Here is a 14,140-nt window from a genome sequence, read left to right as displayed (position 1 = left end):
TTTGAAAGAACTTTTGGACTTAAAAGTTAGGTCCATATAGCAACTAGAACAGTTCAACCCTCCATTCATGACATTCATTTGCTGGAAGCAGAAGAAAAATTTGCATTGCAATCATGATTTTTCATTAATGGGCTTACTGTAGTAAGTACCTAAGTGGGCTGCCAAAAAAATAATAAAATATTGGATTGATGAGCCAAAAGGTCTCCACAACAATAAGCAGCCTAACTGTTGGACGGTTTGAATTGATCATTAGCCCCAAGCTCATGGAATCCCTGAATGTGCAAAGAAGAATCATGGATGACTTTACAGGCAATGTTCTATTTTTAGTTTAAGTTTTATGGTTTAAGGCATAGATACTTATGTTCTACTGGTCCCATCCAGCTTCTAGTGATTGTAGGTAAAGAGATACACAAAATCATTTGGTTAGATCTAAATCAAATCATCTATTAATTAATTATCGATGGCGTGAAAATATATTTCTCTTTGAGATGGCTTTTCTTTTCTTTTATAATTTCCATATGAAATATGTTAGGGAAATTGGAGTCTAAATACACATACAATATTGACACTGTCCTCAAGCAATATGTATATAGAAAATGTTGAGATGGTGTGAATGATCAAGACCCATCCAACTATTATTTCAATGGGTCCATGTAAGATGACATTTTCTAGCTAGAGAACCAAAGAGAACTAGCCAGATGTGTGATTTATTTGATGGATTACATAATAGCAGTGGTCACCACTCACCAGTAGATTGGTTCGGTAGTTGTGGTCACTTTCCTTAGGGAGAACATAATAGTTGTTGTCACTTTCTTCCTTCCCAGTCCAGAGACGAAGGCTGCATTTCCTTAAAAACAAGGATTTATCTCCTTTTTTGCATTTAAAAACTCAATGTTCATAGAGGTATCTTAACTTTAAAAAGGAGATAAATCATTAAAATAAGGAATGCCAAATGCAGCCTAAGTCAATGAAGGAACGTAGCAATATATGTTTCTCATAGTTTTACTACCAACTCATAATGTTAATATATGGAGTCTTCGAAGCCAATGAGGAAATCAATGCATTTCATTTGATCATACTGATGTTGTTCTGACTTCTGAAGGAGTGGGGAAATGGAAGTTAGGACGCCAAGGAAGGTTATGGTCGCCCTTGAATGCAATGAAGAGAACATCCATGTCTTGGAGTGGGCTTTGGATTATATCATTCTTCCTTCTTCATCCTCTTCACTTGTCTCAGGTCATCTTGTGATTTTATTCATTGCGCAAAAAACTCCCTGCACTGTTGCACTCAAAGGTTCTTCTTCTTCTTCTTCTTCTTCTTCTTCTTCTTCTTTTTCTTCTTCTTCTTCTTCTTCTTCTTCTTCTTTTTCTTCTTCTTCTTCTTCTTTGGATGTCTGTTATATTGAAATTGTTACACCTGCACCCTGCAGAATCCATGATCACAAGCAATTCATTTATTGATGTTGAGAAGAACGAAAATCAGACAGTCTATGGTATGGCTGAACAAGTGAGAAATATGTGTGAGAGAAATAACGTAAGTAATTGACTATACTGGTATGGATTTGTTAAAAACATAGAAAAGAAATAGTTGGAACTCTGTAATGTTAAAAAACTATGACCAGTAGTATTTTTTTTTTTTTTTTATTGTGTTCTAAACTCATGAGTTCAATCGGCATATATTCTCAGATAACGTATGAAATGAAGATCATGGTGGGAGATGCAAAGCTATTGATATGTGAGGCAGCTAACAAACTAAGGGTGAACCTCTTGATTGTAGGGAACCATGACTATGGAGGGGCTAAAAGGTATATGGCTCTTTCCTTTTCATTACTTCATTTTCACATCCTCTCTCTTTAATAGATGCCACATTTAAACAAGAAATTATAACTGATTCAAGGTAGACATGAACTCATCAACGCCCACACATCTTAGAAAAATCATCTCTCTCTCTCTCTCTCTCTCTCTCTCTCTCTCTCTCTCTCCATACTATGCATCTGAGACCTCTAAAAAGGGCTTATAATTCAAGTGTCCACTGTCCACCATGAACGCTTAGTTTGTGAAGTGTTTGCAGTATTTGGGTTACAGCTGAAACAAGATTCCCAAATCTGCAAGTTTTGAAATTTTTACAATGTGGGTCTGAAAAGAACCACTGGGAATCCGAAAACTTTCAGATATGGAAGCGTGTTTCCCATCATTTTGAAGGAAATATTCCAGAACTGGTGGGGACCAGGGGTAGAATTTGATTTCCTTTCTGAATCCAACGACAGTCTTAAGGATCTGTTGAGATGAAACTTTATTGCTTTGTAGCAGGTAATTAGTGCTCAGAACAACAGGATTAAACATGATGTAACATCACAAAGTAGAACTATGTAGAGATACTTTGTATTTTATCGATAGATACAAAGGATTAAACAAATAGTTGATGGTATACTTTTCCTACTTACAGACTGTTCTCATCAAGCAGCAGTGTAAGCGATTATTGCGTTCAACATGCTAAGTGCCCGGTCATCATGGTTGTGAAGAGACACCAACGTGGTACCAAGGAGGAGTGTTGACCCCCTCTATTGATGAAATTTCATCTCCATCGGTAATGGAAGGGAATGCTAGGTGCCCCTTAGAGGTTCTGAAGGGACGGCTTAAGTCTGTACTCTTGGCTGTGTTCTATTATTACTTAATTTCACAATTTATGAACTGTGAAATGATATATTAGCAAGCTATGGACTTCTTGTAAATTCTTTTTGGAATTTGGGTGTGGCTGTAACATGACATCTTTGATCTTTCTGTTAAGTTAAGGGAGAGGAAGAAGAAGCAGAAGAGGGAATAACCCTGATTCTAGGAGATGAAATTTGAATTTTTTCTAGTTTTCTTGTTTATGCTTAATTACTATTTGCCTCTATTTATTCTGCCTTCTTAAACTTACTGAGAAAGATGAACTAATAGGCACCAGTATATTTTGTATTTCTTGCTACTCACCACAGACATTTTACACATTAAGCAATTGGACCATGTGGGCTTGATTCATGGGCTCTCATGGGCTGATATTGTGGACCACATTTGCGGTGGTGCTGCACTAGCAAATCACACAGAATTTTGGTCCTGATATACATTGTTTCCCATCAAACCTTGCTATAAGCCCATGAACAGGGAGATGGGGCGCTTCATGCTCGGTTATATTGTCCAAAAAGTTGGGGTACAGCTTGGGCGGACCCAACCTGAGCCGAATCAACCTAGCCCATATATATATAGGCCGGGCTTGGATTTTTAGCCTCTGGACTAAGCCTGAGTCCAAAAGTTCAGCCTTTTTTAATTTTTGGGCTAGGCTCAGGCCTAGTGCTGAGATAACCCAAACCCAGGCCTAGACACACACACACACACTCTCTGATTAACTTGAGCTTGATCTGGGCCCAAGCCTAATCTGAAGGCATCAAATTTCTATGTGGGTTAGGTTCAAATTGGATAGTTCGGGCTTGACCTCATACTCGAGACTTGGGCCTAATTCTTAGAGTTGGGCCTGGGTTGAACTTAAACCCAACCCAGCCCACCTGACTTACACCCCCTATCAAAAAACCAAAAAACAAAACCATTGCTTTCTCTTGCCTTTTTTTTTTTTTTTGACCTGGTTGTAACCTGATTTAATATAGATTTCAGAGAGTTCCAAATGGATCAGAAACATTGGAACAAGAAGTGGAAAATTAATACGAGAAAGTTTGAACTAGTTATTTATTCTCTTCTCTACTTGATTTTATTTTTATTATTGATCAGAAAATGATGAAAATATAATTGTCCTTCTGAGCTACCAAAATAAAATGAATACGAGAAAGTTTGAACTAGTTATTTATTCTCTTCTCACCTTTTTCTTTTTTCTTTTTTTTTTCTTTTTAGTTTTTGGGTCCTATGGAATGGAACCTGGGCTTTTATTTTTTTCTTTAATTAATTTTTAACCACAAATATTAGCTTTTGGTTTGTTGTTAAAATTGAAACAATTATTAAAAAAAAAAGAAATGAAGAAACAAAGGCTGAATTTGGATGGAGTACAAATACAAATATGTACTGTGCAAATACATACAAAATAATATAAAATACAAGGTTTTGCACTCTATATATTTGTATTTGTACTCTTTTCAAACTCAGCCAAATAAGAAATCTAGTTTATTCCCATTGGAATTTTAAATAGTTTTGAGGTCCGATGCACTGAGCAAGAAATGGGCTGTGCGGTGTTGAACTTCTCCCCTGTTTGGCCCGTACAAAATTTGAATCATGCGTTGCATTGAAAAATCAGTGCATATAAGAGTAATTTTGACATTTTAAAATCTTTTTTGTTGTTTTTTTAGGTTTAAAGCATATTTCATTCAATCAAGAAATTGATATAAGTACAGAGAGTTGACAGCAATGCCAATCAAGAAAACCCAGATATAATTTCTCAAAAAGAACAAAATATAAAAGTGGATGAAAGAGAATATAAAGCTCAATTTAGAAAAAATACAAATACAAGTTTGTAGAGTACAAAACTTTATATTTTATATTATTTTATGTCTTTACAAAGCCCCAAAAACTGCTATAAGAGAATATAACCGCCGTCAATGACTGCATCAGCTGGAGAACTATGAACAGAATTAATCATAGATGACAAACACAAAGCAGCACCGACTAATATTGATCATCCGGCACAGGATCAAAGAGAAAGCAACCCCCTTGTCAAAGCCCCTCCAAAAAGAAAATAAAAGCACAAAAAAGAGACGAAGAAAAAGAAAAAAAAAAAAGAACAGTGAGAAATGGTTGAACAAAAGAACGGTGGGAAAGGCGAGGAAAAAAAAGAGAATTAGTTGGGAGGAAGAAAGAAGAGTGAAAGCATGGGAGGAGGGAAGAAAAGAAAGAAAAATGAACGAAAAAAACGGAAAAAGAGAGTAATGAAAAGGGGTCTCCCCAAAAGAAATCTCTGAGCAGAAAAGAGATGACGGATGGCAGAAACAGAGAAAAAGCTCAAGAAAAAGGCAGAATATTTTTTCGACATTTTAAAATCTTGAGAGCATGATTTCATTGTTTTCGGTTATCTTTCTACTGTCAACATAACGGAAAGGGTGTAGATTTCAGTGTTAGAAACCATCTGCCACATGTAAGACTAAGGGGAGGCTTGAGGTTTCATCTGTTATCAGAAACTTCAAGGAGATTTCAGTAATTTAGCCCATGTGGACAACCCATCCTTTTAGACCGTGAAAAATGTTTACATGTACTTGTTTAAATGTCTGAAACTCGGACTTGAGTAATTAGATTTGGGGCAAAATCAATGGACATGCATTTCAATGTGTAAAGATAAGATTGGTTGAACATGTTCATAAATACATTTTATTAAATAGGAAAGTACAATTTTGGGAAATGTGAATCAATGAAAGGAGGGGATAGACTATCCCGTTGTATAGTCCGAAGAAAAATAATATATTAAAAAATTAAAATATTATGGGTTGGGGCATACCCAGACCTGCACACAAAATCTAGACTCAGAAGTCTGGAAATTTCTGGGCCAGGCTACATAATCACTCCAACTTAATACACTCCAAATTGGAGTGATCTGATCCTAAAATATCTGTTCAGCTCAAATCCATCAAACCAACCAATTTGACGTTGAAGAAAAATGATTTTTACAAAGAAATCAGGGTAGTGAATTCGGCACATCCCACTGTTGATAAAGGTGGAAAAGATGTATTTAATTAATGGTTAAAAGAAAAAAAAAGCACCTCCTATATTGATTTTTATGGTTAAAAATAATGGTTTTTAGTAAAAAAAAAAAACACTAGGGTCCTGTTTATAAAAATGGGTTGTGCCCGGATCACTTCTCTTAAATTATCAACATTGTATTCACCTAGTCTATTGAACAAAAGGTTAGAGCAAAATGAACTCATCCAGACCAGGCTAATATGACTACGGTTTTATCACTTAGACTGATTGTTTTTAAAGAAAAATATAGCTCACAACAGTAGCCCATTCCCCAACTTAGATGCAGGTGGGATGGCATTCGAATTCAAGTCTCCCTTACTACCAGTAGGTGACCATACCAACTAGCTGGTATAAAGGTCTTTCTAGATTTTCTTTTAAACCAAACACAGCTCATGGGCATCTTGTCCAATGGACAATAACTATGAAAAAACAGTCTCTGTATTCAATCTATCTTCTAATAGGGTATAGCCGTGTCAATTAGACTGGATTTAGTCCAATCCGATCCAGGCCAACGTAAGTCAATTACAAATGGATTAGGTCCAATCCAATCCAATGAATATTTTAGACTATTTTAGGATGGCCTAATTCAATGTCTTAATTGTCCGATCTGTTCAAGTTCATTTTAATTTAGATTGGTTTCAACCCAAACCTGGTCTATTAATACCTATATTCTTATCTTATATCAATAGACTGGATATTAGCTTTAGCTAACTGAATCTAGTATAAATTTATTACGAAGAGACCAAGTCCAATCTAATCTAATAAATATTTTGGATCAAATTAATCTAATTAAATGTCTTGTTGGTCAATCCAAATTGATTTTGGACTGAATGGACCAATCTGTCCTTAGAAACCAAAACTGACAGGGGAATTCACTTAAAACCCAAGACAATACCCAAATTTAGTTCAGATACACGCTATTGACTACTGAATTCGAATTCTGTTCATTAAAAAATAAGGAGTTTTTCTTTTTTCTTTATAAAAATAAGGATAATATTAAATGATCCAAACACGGTCCACGCCTCTACGGGAATTTGATGAATCAACCACAACTCATTTTAAAGCAATTTTTTTTATATATCATCATCATCATCGTCATCATAATTATTATTATTTAAGTTTCACTTCAGAGTCTTATGCCCCCAGACCCTGAGCCGTTCCGCAATGACGAAGTAACGAGGGGGGTCGCCCTCATCTTATCCATCTTAACTCGTTTTGAGCATCGCTACAATGCATCATCAAAGGCATGATCCGATGACCAATCAACTGGGTATCCATCAAAATTCGTGGAGGGATTTTGATTGATCAAATTCTTCCAGTAGCAGCATAAATATTACCAGTAAACAATAGCCAACCGTGATCCGTCTTCCTCGCGTAAGAACAAAGACTCCCCACGCGTTGACACCTGGTAAATCAGTTTAATTTTATTGTGCTCTGGGAAAACCCAGGCGTTGGCGCGACATCCCAACTCGGCGTTGGCTGCCCCTGCCCCACACGGCTGTACTGGGCCATTATTTTCGGTTCCTTCACATGGGCCAATGGCCCATCCCAACAAGCTTTATTATTAATGGTGAATCCAACCAACATTCCGCATTCCATTCCTCATAGTTCACACTTCACATAATTCAACTCTATTTGCTTCTCTTCGCGGAAGGGTTTTTTCGATTAATCTCAACTCTCAAGTAGCAATGCAATCAGCTTCTCTTTGTTCTCCACAAGCATTCGCATTAAGACCACAGCATCGGAAAGTTGGACTCCGGCAAGGAAAGGGGTCTGCCGGTAAGATCATGGCCGCTGGAAAAGACGACCATGACTGGGATAGTAGTGGGAGACTTGTGGACGAGAGCATGATCGTGCTGCGAAAACGCATTCAGGAAATGAAGATGATGGAGAGAAATTATGAACCCCCTTCGGATTGGACGGAGTGGGAGAAGAAGTATTACGCAAGCTACGATTCATGCATCTGCAGAGCAGTTGGGCTATTGCAAACCCAATTGATGAAAACTAGGCCTAGTTTGGCTCTTGGGATGGTGGCACTCGTTCTATTGAGCGTTCCAACTTCGATGGTTATGATCGTGTTACGCTTCATGGAGACAGCTAATGGGGTTTTGTCTGAAATTCATCTCTGATATGTTACTTAGAATTTAGACAAAAAAGATATGGACTTATAACATCTTTAATTAAATGTGAAATTATACCTTGTTAAACATAAAATTACATTTGTAAAATGTAAATTAATGAAAGGTAAAGAACCTTTATTTATATTGGTTGAGATTAATGTCGTGAATATCAATGAATGCACAAACACATAATATCCGAATAAAACTTGTAACCAATCAACGGTTATCATAACAGTGGTAACCAATTGAATTGTTTTTTTATCAAATTCACAGGTATTTTGATTGGTCAAAGTCGATCGGACCGGTTGAACCAACATGATTCAAGACATTGGCTGCTTCAGTCCTATCTTAAAAACCAGTCTTGATTAAAAAAAAAAAACCAATCAAAACTAACGGATCAGTTAATTTAACCAAAGAACCATTCTGGTTTCATAAAACCACAAATGTCACTTTGTAGGTGTTTGGCATCAGTGCTGAGCATGTGTGAGTTGTAAGCCTTATTTTTTGTTTGGAAGTGGTGCTGCCACATAAGCTATTTTTTCTTTTTACGAAAACAGCACTGGTTTTGTTTGGTACCAGTGCTGTAGAACCGTTTTCAGCATTGATCATATTATCCAATGTCCAAGATGATGCCATATCATTGCACCACTGACAACAACGAGCTGTTTTCTGAGAAAACGTCAAATTTGGCATTGGTTCAGACCATACCTTTTGAATTTCGAAGGTATGGTCTAAAGCAATGTTTTTTATGGAAAATGGTACGTACCAAATAAGATATCATTTTCTGAAATACCGCTTTTTCTGATGTTGCGCCTACATGGCACCATTTTCTCAGAAAACGACATCCATGCCAAATACCCACTTAGTGAATTGAAAATTCAAAATAACAATAATAAAACTTGAAATCATGACCTTTTATTCATGTATTACCATTATTCCATTTATTTATTTGTCTTCATTTTTGCCTCTTTAATGTATATATTGTTTTAATTCACGTGTATTCCAAAGAAAATATGAGTGAAGAGGCTTGAACCTTAGCATTAAAAATTAAAGAATTAGCCATCTATCCATCACATTTAAGTCTAATATTATTTGTAAAAATATATTATACATATATATATATATATATATATATATATATATATTTTCTACATCATCACTAGTTGACATTTGATTTGACGCAACTGAACATCCAACCATTGAACCTCTCCCTTTTCTAGTTCTCTTGGGATGTGGTCCTTAGAACGTTGGATTTTTTCCTTTATTTGTTTATGTTTTTAGGCTTATACAATCTATACTATATCTATATTATATATATAAAGCAAGGTTGTCCATATCATATCAACAACCTTCTCCTTTCTCCTTTACCCCTTTTTTTGCTTCCTCCTTAACTCTTAGGCGGCATTCGTTTTTAGGATTTTGAGAAGGGGGAAAGTCGCTCGATGGGATTGTGAATTCAATTGACCAAGAAACCCATGTTCTTTTTTCATATTGACGTGGGATCAGGGAAAGTTTATTTTCCTATGTATCACTTGATATTTATCTCCTTGGTGGGTAAATAACTTTCCCATCTATGAGGAAAAGTTGCCAACAATTGGATAAGACAAAAATATCCCTTTTAAAATTGGATTTTTATGGCTAAAATGGTCAGTCTTATTTACTTGGGAAATAAAAGAACATGGGTAAGTAACTTACCAAAAAATAAACAGGGCCTTTCTCTCCTTCCTCCCTCACCCCTTCCCAGCCCTTTTCTTAAGGCCACATCAACACCCCTCTTTCCTCCATCTACCCCCTTTGAATATATCCGCAATGCCTTACAATTCTATCAAAGGAAATTCTATGCTTTCCCATTTTTTCTTCTTTTCACCTAAGGCTCAATTTGGTTTGTGGGAAGATTTGGGTGGGATGGGATGGAATGGAATGGGAAGGTGTAAAAATTTAACTTTCCATTGTTTAGTTTATATGAGAAAATAGTAGGAAAAGTACCGCCATTGTTTGCCTGTTTCTTCGTCGGAATGAGAGAGAGATGGGAGTGCTGAGAAAGTAGATCGCCATTGCTAAGAGTTGCAGCGCGATCAAAGAAGGAAGGAAATTCAAAGGGGAGGAAGACGGGAAGAATAGGAAGAAGAAGGTGAGGGAGAAGAGAGAAGAGGAAGATGGAGGGAGAGACAAAGAGACGGATAATAGATCGGGAGAGGAGATTGTCATTCCTCTACCACCCTTGTTCAAAAAGAGGGAGACAATGAATAGTGGAGAAAACAATGAAGAAAACGGTATCTGGTTCCTCTCTCATGGAGAAAATAGTGGTTCCTTGCCAGTATCGGGTTCCTCCGTTGCCCCTATTCGAAGAGAGGGAGATAATGAACAATGAACAAACGTATTTGGTTCCTCTATTGTTTCTCTACCATGGAGAAATCAGTGGTTCCTTGCCAATATCTGGTGAAGAAAACAATAGAGAATAGATCAAGAGAGATCGTCGTTCCTCTGCCGTTCGTCGCCACTATCGAAAGGAAGGGAGACTATTTTAGTGCGATCGTGGTAACTTAATCACTGGTTAGTCATCGTTGTTTCGTCGCCTTACTCCAATTGAAGAAGAAGGCCCATCCCGTGAATAAAGAAAACTCGAGTTTTCTCAAGTTTTTCCACTGGGGTCGCATTGTTCTGGTGCGACCTCAATTACACGATTTTGAGATCCTGCATCCCACGTTTTTCTCATCCCATCCCCCTATTTCCCTCAAAACAAATAAAAGGAAAAGGAATATTTTTTGAATATTCCCTTTTTCTCATCCCATCCCACAAACCAAACAAAGCCTAAAAGTCATCTTAAAATATCTCCCACTCCTAAAACCTTTCTTAAACTATTGCCTAAAATTAACTCTCACGTTTCCTTTTAATCTCTCTCTCTCTCTCTCTCTCTCTCTCTCTCTCCAATCAGAAAAAAAAAAAAAAAAACTTTAGCTGTTGGGGGCCAACAGCCTATGCTATTGAGAGAATTTTTGGAAATGCCACGTTACCATAAGAATGGGTAAATTAATAATTACATATTAATCTATTTTTACTAAAAATCAAAAGATGGGCGTAAATAGATGAACTGCCCAACCAGTTTAAAAACTTTATCAACAGCCTATGCAGTTGGACTCCAACAGCCAAAGTTAACCCCTCCAATCATATTTTCACTAATTGCTCTTACTCCACTTTGAAGAAAGAGAAGATGTTAAATGATCTGTCACATTGATTCACTGTGAAATGAAATTGGTTGGGGTCAGTCTCAAATTATTGGAGTCCGAGTATGATACCCGAAATGGATTGGTATAGAACTTGATACCAATTGATCGGTATCATATAATTAATTATAAAAAAAATCAATTGATATCATACAAATCGTATTTTGATTGATCAAAAAGCTCTTTTCATGCAAGTCATTCCTTTCCAACATCAAGATGGCCAGGTGGGAGTGGGGAAAGGGACAAGAGCCATATTTATATAATATCTAGGATTCATTAACTTGCCAAGTACCATAAAAAAGTAAGTTTTATTTCTCAAATAAGAATCAAAGTCTACTAATAGATAGGTATGTAAATTTTCTCAATCCCCATCACGTACCCAGCTTCCCTAACCCAAATGGGGTCAGTGTTGGAGATTACCTTAGTGGAGATGGGAGGGTTGAGGATTGATAGTGATACTCAACCGGGAACAAGGACAAGGATGGGTATGAGGAATGAATTCCCCACCCCAAATTGGCACTGATTAAAATATATATCCCTTATTTTAAATAAATCTATTTTCTAAAAATAATTTAAATTTTAAATTTTAAAATTTTGGGGATTCAGGTCCTCAACAGAGAACCCATTCCCACCAGGGATCGAGGTCAGCAATGGAGATTTGTTTCAAAGTTAGAGTCAAGGGCAAGGAATATGGTCCTCACCCCTGAATCCACCTTGTTGCCATTCCTATTGATAGACATCTATGAGTCAAGTCAGATTCGAAATAGGGTATACCAGTTCTATTCACATTATTAATGAGGATAATAAGAATGACCCAGAATCAAATTAATTATTAAATTATGACATTCTGGTCTAGCCTAACCCAATTATACTTGACACCTATAATTACCAATGATAATAACAATTTAGAAACTTCATTTTGATAATATAACCTTAATAAAACTAAAATTAAGATGCTAAAATGTTTATATGTTGATAAAATATGTGTTTTTAATGATAATTAACTTATTTACTATTTCTAAAATTATTCTTTAGACATTAAAATAAAACAATAATTACAAAAAAAAGATGTCTTTATTTTATTAACTATATGATTGGTTTGGGTCTTAATCGATTCAAAATATCAAAAACCAGACACAACCCAATATTAATTGGGACAAAACCACCTAACCAAACCAACATAATTGATTTGATTGGTTCAATTTTATCCAGTAAACTCAACCCACCAACAGCCCTATCTACTAAACAATATTATTTTGCAATGCATGGGTTTCAATATAATGCTAGAAACATCAAAGACAATGCGTATGTAGTCATTATATGGGCTCTACATAATCTATTCTACCAATCAGAGGAAGAAATCAACCAAAACTGGGTCAAGATTGGCCCATTTCAACCCACCCACACTGAACACAATCACTGTGCTCTACATAGATGTGAGTAATTCGACTTGATATATGGTCTGTCTCTTGGGTGGTTGTGCCTTACCTGTCCATTTAGACCAGTTCACTGGCCAAATCAAATGACCAACAAACATGTTAGAACTAGTTGTGAAGTCGATTTAGCTTGGTTTTGACATGCTTATTTTATTAATTATCCACTATATTATTATTTATAACAGTGGATTATAAATTAATAAAAATATAACACAAAACTTATAATTTTAAATTTCATTTGTGATTAATTATTAATAATACTATAATCATTAAAAAATATCACTAAAAATATGAAAATAGATTTAGTTATGGATTAAAATAGACAATTAATAAAATAAACTGGAATTTTAAAATTTACAATAAATAAAATTACAATGTTTGTTAATTTAAAATCCATTTAAAAATAATCACATTAATAAGCCTATAAAATCAATCAAGAAATTTTAAAGTTAATTAATTACTAAATAATATTAATTTTAAATTTAATTCATTCGACTGGAATCGTGATCGGATTGCTTTAGTCTAATTGGGAATATCATAGGGATCCTTTTGCTTCAATTTCTCCTTACAAGGTTTGTACATTGCATTGGTCCAGATTAAAAGTTAATATCCATTGATTTTAAATAATAAAAATTAGTATAGACTCTTATTAGCTTGACCCAACTGGAATTGTTTTCAATTTCATGCATCGCACGGGTTCGGTGTATTTATCCTTTGTACGTGAAGCACATCGATTACAAAACAAAACCCATAAAAAAGAATGAAACGCATAAAGCAAGAATAGACAGAAAAGATAAGATCGAAGTGATTGCGAAATTTCAATATAGTTTCATCTGGAATTATAATGAACAGAGTTTCTCAACTTCTAGCACTAAACCCGAATGGCCCATTTTTGTGGAGCCCACATTGTTGATGCATATGAACGTTGTGTATGGCCCATGTGGGTGGGCCGTAAAACTGTCGGCCCTAAGCCCTAGTAAGTAGTAATAGAGAAACGCGTGGGACCAACGCGTACGCAAAAGCTCCTTCGTTATCCATCACCATCCTCCTCGCGCAACGCGCATGCATCTCCATCAATCAACGCTGAATGCGCTGCGCCGCTGCATCAGTTGCAATCAGTAAGATATCAGCTTATAGCTACTTGTCCCTGTCACTCTCACACCAAGGTTTGAAACAGTAAACCAACAAAGCCATAGTGTTTGTTTTCCTTCTTTTCACACCATGGCAGTTCATTTTCTTTCTTTTTTTTTTTTGATTAATTCTCTTGAAAATCAGCCTTGGATTTAATATTAGGGCTAGCTGATAACTGGTGGAATTGGAAGCACCAAAAAGCAACATGGGCTTCAATATTAGGGATATATGATATTTCCCATGAAAAATACCTTCTGGGCATGTTGAGCCTTAGCATGAGGAACCCCAACTGAGTCCGGTCAGGTGGGACCCTACAAGCACAAACCCGGATCATCTGATATAGTACATCTCATATATGATATGATGGATCCCACTTTTATGATGAGCTCCAATTTCACAGTGAGATGTGCGGTGTGAGACTAAGTTGGCATGTTTGTTGAGAGGAGATTCAAACTCCACAATGGCCTCATCATTCTCGCTGTTTATGTAATTCATCCTTCTGCTTCTATAGTTCTATT

The 14,140-nt window shown here is 36.0% G+C and overlaps 2 protein-coding genes across 2 annotated transcripts; both read left to right on the top strand.

Moving 5' to 3' along the window:
• Nucleotides 1–753: 753 nt before the first annotated feature.
• Nucleotides 754–2,855, top strand: LOC148855009 (universal stress protein PHOS32-like). Its single transcript, XM_088982563.1, has 4 exons — nt 754–1,293; nt 1,430–1,533; nt 1,686–1,804; nt 2,446–2,855. Exons 1-4 carry the CDS (start codon nt 1,113–1,115, stop codon nt 2,552–2,554), a joined length of 513 nt encoding a protein of 170 aa, XP_088838689.1. The 5' UTR covers nt 754–1,112; the 3' UTR covers nt 2,555–2,855.
• Nucleotides 2,856–7,399: 4,544 nt separating this feature from the next.
• LOC148855008 (uncharacterized) lies at nt 7,400–7,840 on the top strand. The gene has a single exon (XM_088984872.1). The coding sequence runs from the start codon at nt 7,400–7,402 to the stop codon at nt 7,838–7,840; it is 441 nt and encodes a 146-aa protein (XP_088840998.1).
• The last annotated feature ends 6,300 nt before the right edge of the window (nt 7,841–14,140 follow it).

This window comes from Nelumbo lutea, chromosome 4, assembly GCF_056320005.1.
Source record: "Nelumbo lutea isolate HS-2025 chromosome 4, American lotus-T2T, whole genome shotgun sequence".
Taxonomy (NCBI): Eukaryota; Viridiplantae; Streptophyta; class Magnoliopsida; order Proteales; family Nelumbonaceae; genus Nelumbo; species Nelumbo lutea.
Note: the sequence above shows the minus strand (reverse complement) of the source record. Positions and strands in the feature narration are given on the sequence as shown.

Excerpts from the sequence above, each read along its gene's own strand:
- LOC148855008 (XM_088984872.1), top strand. The coding sequence starts at position 7,400 with ATGCAATCAGCTTCTCTTTGTTCTCCACAAGCATTCGCATTAAGACCA.
- LOC148855009 (XM_088982563.1), top strand. The coding sequence starts at position 1,113 with ATGGAAGTTAGGACGCCAAGGAAGGTTATGGTCGCCCTTGAATGCAAT. Across the intron at positions 1,534-1,685 it reads ATATGTGTGAGAGAAATAAC|ATAACGTATGAAATGAAGAT; the intron begins GTAAGTAATTGA and ends ATATATTCTCAG. Across the intron at positions 1,805-2,445 it reads GACTATGGAGGGGCTAAAAG|ACTGTTCTCATCAAGCAGCA; the intron begins GTATATGGCTCT and ends TCCTACTTACAG.